The sequence below is a fragment of the Mchenga conophoros genome, linkage group LG23 (assembly GCF_057382185.1).
Source record: "Mchenga conophoros isolate Kocher_MC1m ecotype Shallow Benthic linkage group LG23, M_conophoros_male_GT1.1, whole genome shotgun sequence".
NCBI classification, from domain to species: domain Eukaryota; kingdom Metazoa; phylum Chordata; class Actinopteri; order Cichliformes; family Cichlidae; genus Mchenga; species Mchenga conophoros.
Window position 1 is genome coordinate 8,391,041 of NC_140547.1, and position 17,253 is coordinate 8,408,293.

Below are 17,253 nucleotides of genomic sequence, written 5' to 3' on the forward strand. Positions count from 1 at the left end.
AACCACAACAGCAGTCACCTCAAGGCAATTTATATTGTAAGACAGAGACCTACAATAATGCAGAGAAAATAATGAGAAATATTAGGCATCAAATGCACAAAAGCAATACTATAAAAATTATAGATATTGTATTGTATCAGTGGATATAATTACTTTATGTTGTAGACTGTCAACATAAAACCATGTTAGAATAAACCAACAGCCAGCTGGTTTAGATATTCAAAACCTGTGTTATATATATATTATTTTTTTTTCTCTGGGAAATTTACCACGATGAATTTTAAAAAGTGAATATATTCAAGTAAGATAAAAGTACCTTGAAATTGAACCAAAGCACAGTACATGAGCAGATTGCACCTCTGCTGACAAGTACGTTGGACACTGGTTTAAATTGACAGTGTCCAATTGCTGCAACACAATTTTTATCTAAATCCTGTAATTTAAAACAATTTTTTTCAATAAATTCCCCCATTTTTCTTTGTTCTTCTGTGGGTTGTTGTTGTTTTTGTGTTACCTGTATAATCTGTGAGTCTCGAGTAAACATCCAGTGACCTTAATAGTAATACTCTACAGCTTCTTCTTTTTAAAGCATCTTCCATTGCAGTGAAACATTTGAACAAAAAGGCGCCAATCAGATGGAAAAACAACACAATAAGTGTATGGTTTTAGACTCATTTGACCTTATGTGGTTACAGTGACAGGGTCTGTGGGTTAGAGAGTTTTTAAAACTTTGTCTTTAACCTGGTTGACTGTAACAACTCACAGGTTCAATATTTAACAGCATTTTAGCGTTAAAGCAGAGCTGCTCTTGACTCATTTTCAGTTCAGGATATGTGACTATCCACTGTGAGGCAGCACAGAGCCTACAGTCCAACTTGCAGCAACACAATTGTTAAAGTTGTTATGTCCGAGAGATAAATATTCAGAGATAGTTGAGTAAACTTTCATGAAGTGTCAGCGATACTTGTTTTGCAGAACAACAGTTTTGAAATGTAGTTGATGAAGGAAGCGGTGCATGTATGAAGTGTTTTTGCTTCTTTTGCAAGAAATTTTATGTCGCATCAAAGGAGAGAGTTGGGAATTTGGAGGTATGTGTGTGGGGTGTATGCAAGGAAACAGAAACGTGTAAAACAAGAAGAGAAAAAGGAAAAGGAGTACAAAATATGGGATGGGGTGACAGAGTGAAGCGGGGGAAACACTGCCAGAGAGCGTGAACATGCCTGTGAACTATGAGAGAGGGATGTGGAGGGGAGAGACGGAGAGAGAGAGAGAGAGAGAGAGAGAGGAGGGGATTGCCGCAAACAGGGATTTGCAGCAGAGTGGACAGAAAGAAAGGGGGCAGTGGCACTCAGTAGCAGAGTGCTATACACACTCACATGCGCACGCACATGCACACACACGCTGTTTCCTCTGTGTCTCTTTCCAAACGTGTCAGTCAACCAGTCAGTCGATTATTTGTGTTTGTGTGTGTGTTCAGTGGGGACGTTGACAAGAGCTCGTAACCATCCTTCTCTATGACCGACGGTAAGATCTTTTCAGTCACTTTGCCTGTTTGACCGTCTCTCACACCGGGCCTTTATCTCGGCCTGCTTTCACTCTACTTTTTTCTCTCATGTGTGTGTTTTTGCTGTAACTCTGGTCCGGAGCCAGACTGAGGCCTCCATGGAGCCCTGTCACTGTTTGCTTTCTTTTACAATCCATTTTGAGCCACAGGGGGTGAAAGTAATGAGCAGTGAAGCAGAGGCACTAGTCAAAGGTGGACTTTTTTAATTAGGTGTTCATTTTATTAATAACAACTATTACATCTGAAGGAGTGTAATTAGTATTGGCGGAAACCACTTACAGCTTTCTTTGATGCACTTACCCCTGTAGCATAATGGAAGTGTTGAACTTTTCAGTTATATTGTGAGGACACTACTTTTAGCCTCTTCATTTGTTTTTGAATGTTTTGACTTATTATGTTAATATTTAACTCATTTATCGTCTCAGACTTTCTATAAGTTACTCTAAAATATTGTCATGTAACTCTTTTTTTTGTGTAAAACGAGTTTTTGAACATGAATTTGACAGCAAATGCATAAAAAAGGTCACATTTTACTATCTTGATATGTTACTTTTAACTTGTTATCAATTTTTGCTAAAAGTAAATTTACAGCTGTATAGAATTTTAGAAAGTCGTGGCCTCTGGATTAAAGTCTGAAGTGCTCGATAATTGGATTTGCTCTCTGAGACCTGTGGATCTTTCTGTCAAAAATGATTAAGCCTGTGAATTCCTCTGCTTCAACTGCTTATGAGTTCAGCGAGCGGATGTTTCTAGATATATTGCATTTCCTGAGCAACCTGGAAAGTATTTCTACATGGAAGTATTCCAAATGCAAAACCTGACATGCAGAAGAAGATGTTGTCAAAAGGCATCTGGCAGCACATTTTATTCAGTTTCTTCATTTAGCAAGGAGATCTTAAAAAGAAGAAATGTGACGCTCAGTACTGATATAATTACAAGAGAGGAAATGCACTTTTTAAGTGCACGAAACTTTGTGTTTTTTATGTACACAGACTGCTTACATGTGTGGGATGCAAGAGGTGTGTGCTGCAGATTCGTGTGTCAATATACAAACACAGCCTACCTTGATGTTTACCCATTTCTAACTGATCCTTTTTTTTAAGGCATTTCATGATAGAATCAGTTTGACTGATATATATATATATATATATATATATATATATATATATATATATATATATATTTCAGTCAAACTGAAATGGTTAAATTAAAGGGGGTCTTTAGATGTATTCATGAATGAGCTGACAGAGCTTGGGAGTAGTGCAATATCTAATTTAAATTCAAGGCTGGAAATTAAGTTCAAATGAAAATAATCTGGATGTAGATGTAGGAGGAGCTTACCACTCCTCTGCAGCCTAAGGCCTGCAACACAACACACCTCAAAGATCATTGTCAGCTTTTATTATGGGTAATGTAGGCTTCCAGTTTTAATAAGGAAAAAGAACGAGTGAAGTTAAATAAAAAACACATATTTCTGGTTCGATGCATCATTTCTTAGCTTTCTTTTAATTAATTATGAGCGCTAAATCTATGCTGCACAAAATTAGTAACATTAATTACAGCTTATCAGCTCTTTATAGACAACATCAACCACCCATTACTCTTATCCCTTCCATCCAAACCCTTTTTTCCCTTTTTGTTTCTTCAGGACAAAAGAAACAGAGACAAGGAAAAGGGGACATACAGTTTCTCACAAAAGAAACTCACCAACCAGTGGACTTTCTGACATCACCGCTGCCGCTGTCTATGAGCTGCACTGAGTCAGAGGACTGGACTTTTCAGCAATCCTGACACACGTAAAAACCCTGTTGAAGCTCCCGCCAGCAGCAGCAGCGACAAACATCATGTCCTCTCCTTCCCTCCCCATGCCTTCTCTCCCCCCAAGCCCTTTGGCCATGGAATACCTAAACGACTTTGACCTTCTCAAGTTTGAGGTCAAATCTGACACTCCTCCGCTCCCACCTCCATGTGCGTACCCTAAATCTGGTACCCATGACCCCTCCAGCTCTCCGTACACCAGCCACCCACCACAGGACTCCAGCTTGAGCTCCAGCCCTTACAACTCACTGCCACCTTCGCCCACATTCAGCGATGCCCACCCACCCCCTTCGGGCTCTTCTTCTCTCTCTTCATCGTCCTCCTCCATCTCCTTTCCCCTCTCCATACCCAACAGTCTCACTTCCAACATCAGCTCCGGCTCTCAGGGGAACGTGGAAGGCAGTCCAGCCCATGGCGGCCCTCAAGGTCCGACCCCAGCCTCTCTGGAGGACCTGATCTGGCTGGCCGCACTGCAGCAACAGTTTGGAGGTGAGGTGACGGGGCCCGCCACTTTGCTGGGAGCCTTGGGAGGGGTGCCAGAGAGAGGGGACCGAGAGAGAGGGCAGGTGAATGGCTTCCTGGGGTGTGAGGATGCTGTGGAGGCTCTACTGAACTCAGCTGCAGCAGCTGTTAGCTCACAGGTAAGAATTTCTTATGCTATGTCAGTGTTATTATTCATTATACATATACCCACTAAACAACTGACTTTATACTTCTCTCTCCCTTCATCATTTGCACCTCCTCTTTTCAGTTCCCAGGTCTTTCTCAGAGTTCAAGCAGCAACCTGGGAGACTCAAGCAGCGACAGCGGAGGTGACATCTCCTGCGCCAAAGCAGCAGACATCTGCCATCGCCCACTCGTCTTCCTCTCATCAGGCCCTCCCTCCCTCCCCAACACTAACCCTGCTTCTGCTCCATACCCCCAACCCCTCAGCCCCCAGGGCCGCCTTCATCACCACCAGCATCACCACCAGCATCACCATCATCAGCATCACCCGCACCACCCCATGCATGGCAACCATCACCATCATCACCACCCACAAACCAATCAGGTACAAATCTATCCAGAATTGAAGAGAGGGCCTAATTATGATTATAATATTCAGCAGGAAGCGTTAATCAGTAAACCATGAGAAATTCCTGGAGGGAAAAGACGTGAAGCGAGAAAACAGTCGCATTAAAAGGCTGGGCGGAAGGAGGGAGCGATGGTCCAGCAAAGGATTAGGATTAGGCCATTACAACATGGTTATTAATGTCTTTGTCTATCTGAAGTATCACTTTAAGGATTGTTTTCCACATGGCAACAATAAGGGAAGATAAATCTTTACCTAAGGGAAAATTTGGGAACATTTTTTCCCAAAACAGTTTAGCAGCTGCAGGTATTCTGTAATTTAATTTAGTTATAATCTGACATCTGTAAATCTCTAAATGTTAGTATTTTAAAAGGTATACTGTAAATTTGCATTATTACAATAAAGGATGCACCAAGATTTTGGCTCAATGTTGCAGATTGTTATGTGATGCCAGTTTGGTGGTGACTAAATCTTGAAAGACCTAAAAAAAAAAAAAAAGTTAAGCCACTTTTTCTAATTACTTTGTAATAATTTCTCAGTTTTCGTTACAAATAATGGGGAATAAATAGAAGCAAAGGCATAGAAGCTCATGGGTGGTGCATCCCTTCATTCATTAACTGTATATACAGCCGGCCTGTTATTGGTGTCCTCAGGAAGAAAAATGTTTGTCGATAAGTATTTCTGCTTAAAACTACATTAGTATCTTATTAATAACTCAGTTGTGAATATTCTGCTCTGCATGTAAAAGGTAAATAAACTTTGTAATCTGTGTTCTGGTTGATCAAGATGTCTGGGTGGATCTCTATATGGAACACAGTGTGAGCTTATGATAATATCTGCTATTATTGCTGTGGGTAATCCTGATAACTGTCTCCCACACTTAGTCAGATTACATGACAGATTATAGACATGTGGTGCCAGAATGTGCCCCCTGACAGCCAGGCACGCTCACACACCACACACACACACTCAGTTTGACACATCATGTGTACACCATTCATGCCATATATGAATCTAAAGCTTTGCCAGAACCAGCTTCACACCCTGCACACCCTCCCATAATTTCCTGCATGTGTCTTGTTGCCAATTAATGGTGAGAAACAGCATATTCTTTATGTGTGTCGTCTCCATCTGTTCCTCAGTGCGGGGCGAACGAGCGTTTCTCTGATGAGCAGCTGGTGAGCTTGTCAGTGCGCGAGTTGAACCGACACCTGCGTGGAGTGAGCAAGGACGAGGTGGTGCGCTTGAAGCAGAAACGCCGCACGCTAAAGAACCGAGGCTATGCCCAGTCCTGCCGCTACAAGCGTTTACAGCACAGGCACGCTCTGGAGTCTGAGAAACATTTGCTTACCCAGCAGGTACACAGTCTTCAATTTCTTTTCATAAGTGTCAAACCTGAGATTTTGCCTCTTTTTCTACACTGGCATTAATCATTAATATCAGCCAGCTTTTTAATGGGAAATTCTGGTTTTAAAGTAGGTGAGGACAGCAAAAACATGCAGCATCTGACATAACTGCTGACACACTCTGCAGATAGAATAAATAATGCACTCCAAGTGAGCATCTTTGCACTTTAGCTCAGCGAAGCGCAGATAAATTACAATCTTTCTACTCCTTTCTCATCAGTTGGAACAGCTACAGTGCGAGCTGACGCGAGTGCTGAGGGAGAGAGACGCCTACAAGGCTCGCTATGAGAAGTTGCTCAGCACAAACCATGGTACCGGTGGTGACGCCCAGCCGACCCACACCAGCAACCCACCTTCCCCGCCCCCTGACTACTTCCTCTGAGTTTAATCCACAGGGGTGCACAAAGAAAATAGACAAGCCAGCGTGGAGCAATCAATAATGAGTAATCAGACTTGGAGCGAAGAAACAAGAACGCGTGTGTGTGTGTGTGTGTGTGTGTGTGTGTGTGTGTGTGTGTGTGTGTGTGTGTGTGTGTGTGTGTGTGTGTGTGTGTGTGTGTGTGTGTGAAAGAGAAAATGGAAGAGAGACTTTGGAAGGCTGTTTTGGGGATCATACAACTGTGAAAACCACCCTTGAATGACTAAAGGGGAACTGACTGTTAATTGATAGGGTTAGACTCAGCCCTGGGCTGCTTCACAGGCTCAGATTTATTTAAATGTGAATCATGGTTGCACAAAAAACTGACTGAGAGTTTCCTGAGAGCTTCTGCTGGTGATATCAGTGCAACAGGTGACAAACAGTACTCTGAAAATGGATTTTAAAAAACAGCTTTATCTTGCAATAAAACTATTGTAGTGTCTGATATTGTTATCTATGCAATATTACATATTTGCAATGTACTTTGCAAGTGAGTGATTGAGGCTCAGTGTAGTTGTTTTTTCTTTTTTTCTTTTCTTTTTATATTAAGCTGCTAAAGCTGCAGAGGTCTGAGTAGTGCAGTGGTGTTGGATGTGGAGTGGTATGGGCTTGGATAAAGTATCCATGGCATGCAGTTAAGCTAATATTTCACAGTTGCCTACCAAAGTGTTTAAGCTCACCAAGACCTGGTATTCTTTGTAAGATTAATAATCATAGATTAAAGAATGTACAAGAATATCTTCCAGTGATTGTGTTAAATGAATAGCGGGGAAACTGACCTTTTGTTTTAGAAAAGAAATGTACTTTTGCCAGTTGGAATTGGCAAATTTCAGCCATTAACAGACTTGCTGTGTGCTCTCGAGAATGGGTTTTTACATACAGAGACACGGGGATGGTAGTGTGCTTAACTCAAGCAACTGCAAATGAAAAAAGAGGCAACCCATTTCAGCAAGCAAAAAGAAAACAAAGTGTGGCATGATTTGTGTGGTTGTGTCCAGTTCTTCAGACTAGGAAGCTATTTTTGGGCAGAAGGAATACCTCTGTTAAAAAAAAAAGAGAGAGAGAAAAAAGGAAAAAGCATTGCTCTGTGAAAACACAGATCATTTTCATATTACTACAACATGCAGCACCACAGAGCTGGTCACTGTGGACTCGGGTACTGTGGGCTACTGATGCAACAGAAAATTTATGGTGCAGGGATGAAAAAAAAATGCAAAAAAAAGATTTAAAAGAAAATCTTCATGGAGACACATTCTTAATTGTCCCATGAATTTATTGCCAGGGTTAATGCATTAGAGTTATTTATTTTGTTTGGGTATAGGTTACATAAATTGTTGTTTTATTTATTCACTTATTTATTTGGTATTTATTGTTTATTTATGTACTGATTCTAATTATTTTTTTGGTTTTATTCCATTAGCGTGTATTTTTACTTTCCTACAGTTTATTCTTTTATTCATTTGTGATTAGAATTAACATTATTTTACAACAAAGGCCCTTATCATGGTTTCCTGCTCCTGTTGTAGTGTGGTTTCATATGCATATACAATAAACCAATTACTTTACCATCCCTGTGATGTGTCAGGGTTTTTTTTAACACCTTGCACACAGGTTTAAACCTCATCTCTCGATTCACCTATCCTAGCATCTGCCACTGTCAATCTCCTGGAAGCCTTTTCTCTGCAGCACCATGTCCGGCTCCATCTCTCTCTTTATCTCTGCCCCTCTATAGTGAGGCAGTGACCCTGGGTGTGTGCTGTTTGGGATGACCTCATCTTCAGCTCTACCTCCCTCTCTGTGTCTCTCGCTCTCTCTCTGGCCTGTATAATAGGAGCAGGATTAGGGCTATAATAGCGCCCTGGCTGCTCACTGCCGGAGTCTATTGTGGCTTTGTGTGGGAGGGACACACCACTGCTCATGGCCATGTTCGCACTCTGACAGAAAACATGTTCATATACACTCCTTCGATAACAGACTAGAAAATACTTTGGTGAACTGGAAATTAATCTGTCAAATAAAATATTGAGTGTTTTCAAAGAAAATAAAAAAATAGGGCTATTAAACTTTGTAAGCAAATGGGTAGGCAATCAAGTCTCTGTTTTACAGCAGGGATAACCTAATAACACATTTTAAACATTCTCACACACACACACACACACAAGTCAATTAGGAATGTGATTACTTATGTTATAATGCCCCCTAGCGGCCGCTTCCTGCATCGCCTCCATCTACCAGAGGTCAGTGAATGCTTCGTGACTCTGAGCATCTTCCTACAGCACTGCTCCCTACATGCACGCATGCATCACGCTTCACTGCTATCACCGGGCTGCATGCACCTGCAGTAAACATTTCCAGCACGTGGTAGTGGTGTCACCTCTCCTCTCTAGGCAGCAAATCAAGATCTGGAGAGCTTTTTAGGCGTCAAGTCAGTGAGTCACAGTAGTCAGTCTGTGGAGTGCTGATGATGAATGGCAGTACTGACTTACCGATCTGGACCTGGGCCCTAACCTGAGAACACAGAATGACAGCGAAGAGCGAAATGAAGAGAGAGAGAGAGAGTGAGAGAGAGAGAGAGGGGGGGGGGGGGAGAGAGTGAGAGAGAGAGAGAGAGAGAGAGAGAGAGAGAGAGAGCGCTAGGGAGGGAAGATTGAGAAAGAGAGAGAGACCGCGCTTAGTGCTTACTTTTTAGTAGCTGATAACCACCTGACAGGTGAGAGATCATACCGGGCTGTTTGATAAGGGGTTCATAAAGTGAGAGTGGTGGGTGGGGGTGGCATGGGTGAGGAGGAAGAATGGTGATGATGCTCTTCCCTGTATATCTTCTGGAGTCCTCATTTCCGATCGCTTGATTTCAGTTTGCAGATGCCGACAGATGTGCCCGAAGACAGCGAGGAGAATGCGGCCACGGTAAGGTGCAGGAAAAGAAAAAAAAGAAGGGAACTGAGGTTATGTGCTGACGGTGTATGGTATTCTTGCTGAATCTCTGTGTGTGTGTGTGAGTGTTGTAGGTAGGTGGTGGTGGTGCAGGGAGGGGGTGTCCTGCATTACAAAATACAAGGAGTCAGTTTATAATGGAGTTACGGCTACAATGACTAATTTTAACCACAATGCAATAAACAACCGATTATAATGGTGCTCAATAATTAACTCACTCGGTGGCTTAGTGCAGCTCAAACTTTAAATGTCATTTCAGCCCTCCAAGAACTTTATGTCGCCTTTCGACTGATTTTGGTTTTCATTCAACCTTTAATCTCAGGTTAATTGTCACCACTTCTCAATTCTTAGTTACATCTATTTGCAGGGAGGGCGGGATCTGCTATGTTATGGTTGTTGCTCAGTTCCAAGAACTGAAGGTTATCCTTTAAGCAACAGGTTTACCCCATTAATTAACATTAATCCTCAGAAATCCAACCAATAAATCGATTTATTAATTTCTGAAAATATATGCATTTTCAAAAATTACTTATTAAGTTGCCATTGTTGTCAAGGCAGCCACTAAAAATGAAAAAAAAAATTATACCACTCAGTAGATAAAATAATTTGGTGTGTTTTAAAACACCCTCTGGCTAAATAATCGACACAGTAGAATTTAGCAGCTAAAATGCCAAATTTTTCTCTTTAAGAATTTCAGAAACAGCTAAAACAAGAATAAATATTGTCAGATGGACATAAATCTACACTAAATATTAGAGGTGGGAGAACTGATCCGAATACCAATAGTTTATCGATATACATACGGTGCTATCGGTATCTGATCGATACTAGCGCAATAGAAAGGATACTTTATTTCTAACCACTAGGATTCAGTATGCAGCACACATTTACATTTCAGGTCTCCAAAAAAAGAAATCCAGTTTCAAAATACATGAAAAGCTGAAAGGCCTGTTTTGTTGTGTTAACTTATTATTATGGAAAATAAAAACCACAGGGATTTAGAGGTGATCTCATAAAACATGACATACTGATCTCACCTACATAAGCTGCCTTTATAGGTTAAAGTTATCAGTATCGCTATCGGTATCAGCAATACTGGCCCTCTATTTACTTGGCATTGGATCCATGCAATATCGCAAATATATCTAAAAGACTGAGGTAGGTTCTAAATGGACTGAGATTTAAGACAGTCACAGTGCCTTAGACCTGCATTATTTCCAAACACCAGCAGAGGCTGAGTCATCTGGTTGCCATTGAAAAGAAGTCTGTAGGAAATAGACCATAATGCTCTCTTGCTCTATGGTCCCATTTAAGATGTTTCTGGTGAGTCATGGTCCCAGTTGCTTGTCTCAAATCATGTTAAATACACCAGGGTCTTCATTTTTTTTTTTTAAATAATGGCTCTAATTAGATACAGAGAGACAATTAAGCAGAGCTTTAGGGCCGGTCTACCTTATGACTGAGAGGTCATTTACAGTGTTTTTTGGTTTCTCCATTGAATCCCACCCTCACTCATCACATCTGGTTCAAAGTGCTAAATTGGGATGAATTCACAGGACTTCATAAACTAAAAGGCAATGGCAGGATAGCTTTTATAGACAATCTATAGCACAAATTTGATCCCAGCTGATTCAATGTGTAACAAGTTTATTGATGTCCGAATAACTTGGCATTGCATTTAAACCCATCCAACACTCATTTAATATCTTTAAGACTTACAGCCAAATCTGCCCTGTGGTGTCATGCCAGTGACAATGGTGGAAAAAATTGTAAGGCATAGTTGTAAACCTTTTGAAAAGGGTGTCTTATAACACAACTCTCAATTTTTGCTCAAAGGTAAATCAATAAATAGTAGCAGGAGAAGAAAAGCTAAGATTACAACACCTGCTACCTAACCCAGATACCCATGTGTTATCATCTGATGACTCAGCCTTTGGGACAACAAAGCCTATTTGGGCCAAGAATTCCTGTTCTGTGCACCTGTAATTGTTTGATAATGAAGATAAATAAGATAAATTTGTTTTTAAAAAACCTAATAAAGACATAACTCTTCATCACATGACAGCTGATGGTCTTGAAATTTAATCTAAGCAAATATAATCTCTCTTTTGCTCTTTGCAGGGTTTGTTTATTTCCATGCAACCCAAATCTACTCAAACATGATTGCTCAGCACTGCAAACAAAAACCAAAAAGCTTTCAGTACCAAAGCTCTTGCCCACAGAATCTGCATATTTATATCCAGAGTCTATTTATTGTGAGGCCACATTGCTTGCCTCCTTTCGCTGACCTTAGTCAGCTGTCAGGTTGACACTAAACGGTTTCTCTAGGTGTTAAAACGTGAACCCAAACTTCACAGTATGTGTGTGTTGCTAATGTGAGAAACATTTTCACAGAATATCATGAAGAATATGATGGACTGGATCAATTTGAAATAGTATCATCACATAGTTTGACTACTTTGGGGATTTTACTGCACAAATAGCAGACTATGTATTACAGTTAAGCAAACTTGTCTTTGTGTAGGCTATTTCACTACTTAATCAAATGCATTGCTAAAAAGTCTATAGACAATAGCCATGTCATAATTCATTATATATCTAATGTGTTCCCCTTGGGCTGCTTGCAAAGAGTAATATCAGGTCCAGCGGTTAGTCAGGTTCTACTCCATCCTAGTATTGCTGTGTTGACTGGGGAGCTTTTTGTTCATTATGAGATTTATTGAAGCAAGGATTTCCAATGCTTCACTTATGTTAGTGACTAATAAGTATATCTCCCTGTACACTCTTTGAATTTTCAGGGTTTTAAAAAGAAGTTCTTTCTGTCTTTGCAGTCCATTTAAGGGGAACTGCTCATTTTTAAAACTACATTCTTTCCAGTTCAGAATAATCCTTATTTATTTTTATCCCAAACCTTAGGGCAAAGCCACAGCCAGTGCTGTGTGCCTGATGATCCTATCAGGGATATCTACAACCTAGAGCCCGAGCTTTATGATCACAAACATTTTTGCACATAGAATCCACAACAGTAAAGATATAGGGAAAAAATAAGGAGAGGTTCATGTAGATCAGGTTTTGGGATTTGCTCTGGTTGGCATGTGGGAATCACTATTTCACGAGTGTTACACTGTCTGTCTATGTTCTTCTTTCCCACCAGTGTGACAGTATGACTCTGCCCAGCACTCCAACCGTTCGCAGAGGAAGCACTCCTCTGCCGATTAAGCACCAGCTCAGGCGAGAAGAAGCCGTCCACGATGAATGCGACTGGGCGTCAGGTGCGGCCGGGCCTTCGGTGTCCCCAAACAGTTTCAGCCCTGCCTTGGATGATACTCCAACCGTGACTGTGGAGGGCAGACCTGACGGGCCACTAAGGATTGCTCTCCTGGGGCAGAATGGCGTCGGGAAGTCCTCTCTGGCCCTGGCCCTCGCGGGAGACATGGACAGGACTGCATCTGTGGATTCTGATGGTACAGTGCTGTTTGTATGCAGAGCAATGTATTGCAGTGGAGTAAGTGAGCAGCAAGTAAATAAATCACAGTGCCCATTTCCCTCCTGAGACCTAACTGCTGCTCCCTTTGTCCTTAGGGGAGGGTTATGTGCACACAGTTACCGTGGATGATGAGGAGAGCACCATCATTATCTATGACAACTGGAGACAGGTGAGCCAAACAACACTTCATAGCTCCCACTCTGCTTCCTGCTCCCTCATTAGGCCAGTGAGCCCTCTGTGCAGCTGTATACAGTGTGTTCAGCTGCTCCTCTGTGCTGAATACTTGGACTGCTTTAAGAAGAAGAAGCTTAAATTGCTCCTTTGCAGTTTAGATTTTTCAGCACTTGGTTTCATTTGCTTTTCAGTATTTGAAGAACTCTGTGTGCTGGGAGGAATAAAGCTTCGCTGTATTAAGAGATTAACTGGGGTAATAGAAAAAGAGTTTGAAAGAGCGTGTAGAGAAATTTGCAAGCAGAACTGACAGCATATTAATGCATGAACACGAGTATATCACAGCACTCGTGAGCACAATTTTATTGTTGGGGGCAGGGTAGACTGCCTCTGATAGATTACTAATACAGCTTACATTTGACATAAAAAATGGTTCAGTTACAATATATAAACAAATGCTTACTGCATATTTAGCATTTGATCTGCTCATAGTGTGCACAGTATTTGGAGCACCCTGTATTGTTTATTGCCATCACTGTAACAAAAACTGTCAAGCTCAGAGAACTGTTGGACAAAAAGGGGACAGTCAATCTGCAGCATCTGCATCTGGTCGACTGAAGGAAAGCTCATTATCAGGTTGTTTTCCACACTTTCTTATTTTCCCGTGAGTGCAGCTCTGAGGCATCAGCGTGAGGATGTGAATAGGAGAGAGAGAAACATACAGAAAGACAGAGAAGGAGTCGCCCACAGAGCTGGTGTACCAAATGACTACATTAATGTTTCTGATTTACTGTAGGTGCATGTGCGAAAACGCTGAAGCTACACTCTTGTGGCACAATCTGTCTTTTCTGATGTGGGGGATTATAATGTGTTACTCCTTGTGCTACCAGATGTGAGAAATGCTAAAACACACTAAAACTGTGGCTTTATAAGGAATCTCCATCCGTCCATCCTTCTAACTACTTGTCCAATTTAGGGTTGTGGCAGGAGCTTACCCCAGCTGTTGTGGGGCAAGAGAGGTTGGGTACAGCTTGGACAGGTCACCAGTCTGTTGTAGATTTTACATAGCGAGACAAATTTACTATTTATGCTCGCATTAACACCTACAGCCAATTTAGAAACGCCAATTATGGCTTTGAACCCTGGGAGGAAGTTGGAGTACCTTGTGAGAACCCACGCAGGCACGGGGACAACATGCAAATGCCACACAGAAAGGCCTCAGTTGGCACATGGATTCAAATCTGCCGTGAGGTTGCAGCGCTAACTACCACACCAAGGAATCTACTTATCTAATTTCCCAGTTACACCATTAGGGTTCATACGTTCCTTTTGGTCTGTGCTCAGTTGTAGACTTAATTAAAATTTAATGAAAACTCAGTGGACCATGGCAGCACTGACTAAAGACAAAGTGATGGTGAGTTCAGTTTGTGTGAAAAAATCACTCAGGAATTTGATATTTTTGGAGTCCCTTTGCTGCTGGAAGAGGAGTGTGCAGCTGTTGACTAACAAGGGTTTCAGGTAAAGTTAAAAAGACAGATCAGCCACCTGCTGGTTCTTCAAACACAATCTTTCTCTTTTCTGTATTTTTAGGGTTGGTGGAAATATTCATCAGAGCACTGGAAAGTAAAACATTATGAAGGAAAAAGATTTTGATTCATATGCAAAACACTACATCAGTTTGAATTAGAATCTTTGAGTTTGTTTTGGGTTTTTTAAATTTCATTTCTATTTTAGTGTCTTATATTTCACAAAGAACAAAAATGCATCATCCTCTGTCCCTGTGCTTGTCATTAAGGACCTGTCGGCTCTGCAGAGTGAGGTGTGCGTCTTGGTGTTTTCGGTGACTGACAGGCGTAGCTTCCACCGTACCGCGCAACTTCGGCTTCTCCTGAGAGAGACTCAGCCCCAGACTCCAATAATCCTCGTTGGTAATAAGAGTGACCTCGTTCGCACGCGTGAGGTCACCTCTCAAGGTGAGACGATTATCTTTTCCAAGTCACCTAAAAAAAAAATATTTTTTTTGATACATTACACTTTACATTACTCTTTCATATAAAGTATAAGCATTTCCTTTGGGAGCAGATTCTTTTCACAGTTTAGTTCTGTTTTGGCTTTCTTCATTACACTTGACATTGACATTTTACGCTCTTTCTTTCTCTCCATAAACAACGTAAATGTGAATGTCATGCTTTATTGCAGTGTGGGAGTTTAATTACAGTTAAAGCAAAAGCCTGTTCACCGTGACTACGCTGCTTGTCCACACGCCACAGTTTTATATCACACAGGCTATGAAACTACATACTTTTCAACCCAGTGTATGCCATTCTTCCTTATTTAAATGACCCTGCAGACCAATACTGCAGAGGGAGATCATGGTCTGCATTGAAGATGAAACTAAAGACAAATGTGCTACAGAACTATATAAAGAAACTAAAGCAAAAAATTCCAGCTTGATTTAGCTTACTTTATACAAGCTCTGTCCTGTTTACTTAATCAGTAAATATTAACTATCACTATCACAGGCGATCCAGTCGTTGTATAAACCTCTTGATGACATACTTCGTATTGCGTGTTTTGCACAGTTGGAAAACTATGAAAGATATCTCACTTAGCATGCAGACATCTTCCCTCCAGCACAGTTTTCATTACCAAGAGATAAAAGCTTGCTCTTGCTGTTTTAGTTATCTTTTTGAGACTTTAACCCTGAAATTTTCACTTTTAAAGGGTAATTGCTCCTTTGAGTAGAAGATCCTTCCATAACCCCAGCTACAAGCCTTAGATGATACACAACATATCATGGTTGCTAATGACTTACGGTGTAATCACAATATTTACAGCTACCTGTCCTTATTGATTCAGCTGTGTACACACAAATCTATTTCATTTATTCAGCCATACTTTACAGTGTGTTTTACGATGTGCTGACTGGAAACAGCGGTGGGCCTGGGATAAATGGGCACCCTTTTGTTGCTTAAGGCCAGGTTCGTGTGATGGTTTATGTTGTTATAATGGCCTTTTTCTGTATTCTGAACACAGATTAAGGCACGGATCATAAACCTGCAACGTAGTGCTCAACATTTCAAGAAGGTTTTGTGACCATAATATTTGTGACAGTATACATATTTTTTAAACTGAACATTTTCTTAATGCTTGCCTGACTCAGTACATGGAGTGCATGTACTGAGTGTTGTTAGTAAATCTCAGTGGAGTCACTCATTTGTTTTTGTGTTGGACATCTGGTTGTATTCCCTGGTGTGTTTTTGCCTCAAGTGGTGAAACATGTTTGTTGTTTCCACCTTAAGCGGGAACATTTTTATCACATATTTCCCAAGTATTGTGCTTTGTAAGAGTAGCCTTCTTAGTCGTCACTGAAGGCTGACATGCAGCTCTTCCTCTTAGACGTGCCCTGGCTTGGAACCTCTACTACCAACAATCTATTACAGGTGAAGGAGTATCAAAAGGTTTATATGGATGAAAAGACATGTGGCTCTGAATATAAGCTGTGACAGCTGCCTTTTTTCTGATCTCCTCCGTCTCCTGTTTTCCTCTCACAGAGGCTATGTCTAGTGCTGCCCTTTTCAACTGTCTGTATCTGGAGATCTCCGCCTCTCTGGATCACCGTACCGTGGAACTCCTGGAGTGTGCGGTGCGACTAGCCAGGGGCCAGTCTCCCTGGCCTCCGGGGACAAGCGCCGAGGACATGAGCGGAGGAGGGCAACGTGAAAGCATCACATCTCGTGCCAAACGTTTCCTGTCCAGTCTGGTGCCTCGGTACCCTCGAGAGCGAGAGGTGGGGAAGTTCCTGAGGCAGAAGTCCCGCTCCTGCCACGATCTGGGAGCGCTGTGATGGTGCCCCACGGGGAGCAAGTGGTTAGATTGTTAACAGGGATAGCTGGAAGGGATGTATTATACCAACAAAGAGAAAAAGATGTAGTGATGCAAATGAGTAGACAAGACAGGAGGAGTGACTAAGAAAATGTGAAGGAAACAGTGATAACAGGACAATGTTGTGAGGCTCACTCATCAGAGGATAATTGTTGATAGGATGATATAGAAACTCTGTAGACAGAAAAGGAGATGATAAAATACCGTTGTAGAAACATGTAAATAAACTGTAGTAGTGACATTTAACTGCAACCTTCACAGCTTTGAGAACTAAATAAATTGTTTTTTTGAGTCTTGAGAAAGTGAGTGCACAGTGGCCTTGAGGTCTGTTATTTTACTATCTGCCACGCGTTTTATACACTGAATAGGAAATCACATTAAAAACAGTCCAAGCCCCAGATAAAGTCATGACCACACATTTTCATAACTCATTTACAGGTTATGCTTTTCTGATGATTCATTCACTGTTTGTGAGCTATTATAGTGCGCAGTAAAACA

The 17,253-nt window shown here is 41.3% G+C and overlaps 2 protein-coding genes across 2 annotated transcripts; both read left to right on the forward strand.

Annotated features, from left to right (window-relative positions):
- Positions 1-1,335: 1,335 nt before the first annotated feature.
- On the forward strand, positions 1,336-7,848 carry nrl (neural retina leucine zipper). The gene is made up of 5 exons (XM_085265357.1): positions 1,336-1,524; positions 3,213-4,023; positions 4,134-4,433; positions 5,597-5,812; positions 6,081-7,848. The coding sequence occupies exons 2-5, from the start codon at positions 3,409-3,411 to the stop codon at positions 6,240-6,242; spliced, it is 1,293 nt and encodes a 430-aa protein (XP_085121483.1). The 5' UTR covers positions 1,336-1,524; positions 3,213-3,408; the 3' UTR covers positions 6,243-7,848.
- A 1,019-nt stretch (positions 7,849-8,867) lies between these two features.
- Positions 8,868-17,061, forward strand: LOC146546630 (GTP-binding protein REM 2-like). Its single transcript, XM_085265745.1, has 6 exons — positions 8,868-8,988; positions 9,134-9,185; positions 12,367-12,676; positions 12,795-12,868; positions 14,666-14,843; positions 16,425-17,061. The coding sequence occupies exons 2-6, from the start codon at positions 9,141-9,143 to the stop codon at positions 16,715-16,717; spliced, it is 900 nt and encodes a 299-aa protein (XP_085121871.1). The 5' UTR covers positions 8,868-8,988; positions 9,134-9,140; the 3' UTR covers positions 16,718-17,061.
- Positions 17,062-17,253: the final 192 nt, after the last annotated feature.

Excerpts from the sequence above, each read along its gene's own strand:
- LOC146546630 (XM_085265745.1), top strand. The coding sequence starts at position 9,141 with ATGCCGACAGATGTGCCCGAAGACAGCGAGGAGAATGCGGCCACG. Across the intron at positions 12,677-12,794 it reads TGCATCTGTGGATTCTGATG|GGGAGGGTTATGTGCACACA; the intron begins GTACAGTGCTGT and ends CTTTGTCCTTAG. Across the intron at positions 12,869-14,665 it reads TCTATGACAACTGGAGACAG|GACCTGTCGGCTCTGCAGAG; the intron begins GTGAGCCAAACA and ends CTTGTCATTAAG.
- nrl (XM_085265357.1), top strand. The coding sequence starts at position 3,409 with ATGTCCTCTCCTTCCCTCCCCATGCCTTCTCTCCCCCCAAGCCCTTTG. Across the intron at positions 4,024-4,133 it reads CAGCAGCTGTTAGCTCACAG|TTCCCAGGTCTTTCTCAGAG; the intron begins GTAAGAATTTCT and ends TCCTCTTTTCAG. Across the intron at positions 5,813-6,080 it reads AACATTTGCTTACCCAGCAG|TTGGAACAGCTACAGTGCGA; the intron begins GTACACAGTCTT and ends CTTTCTCATCAG.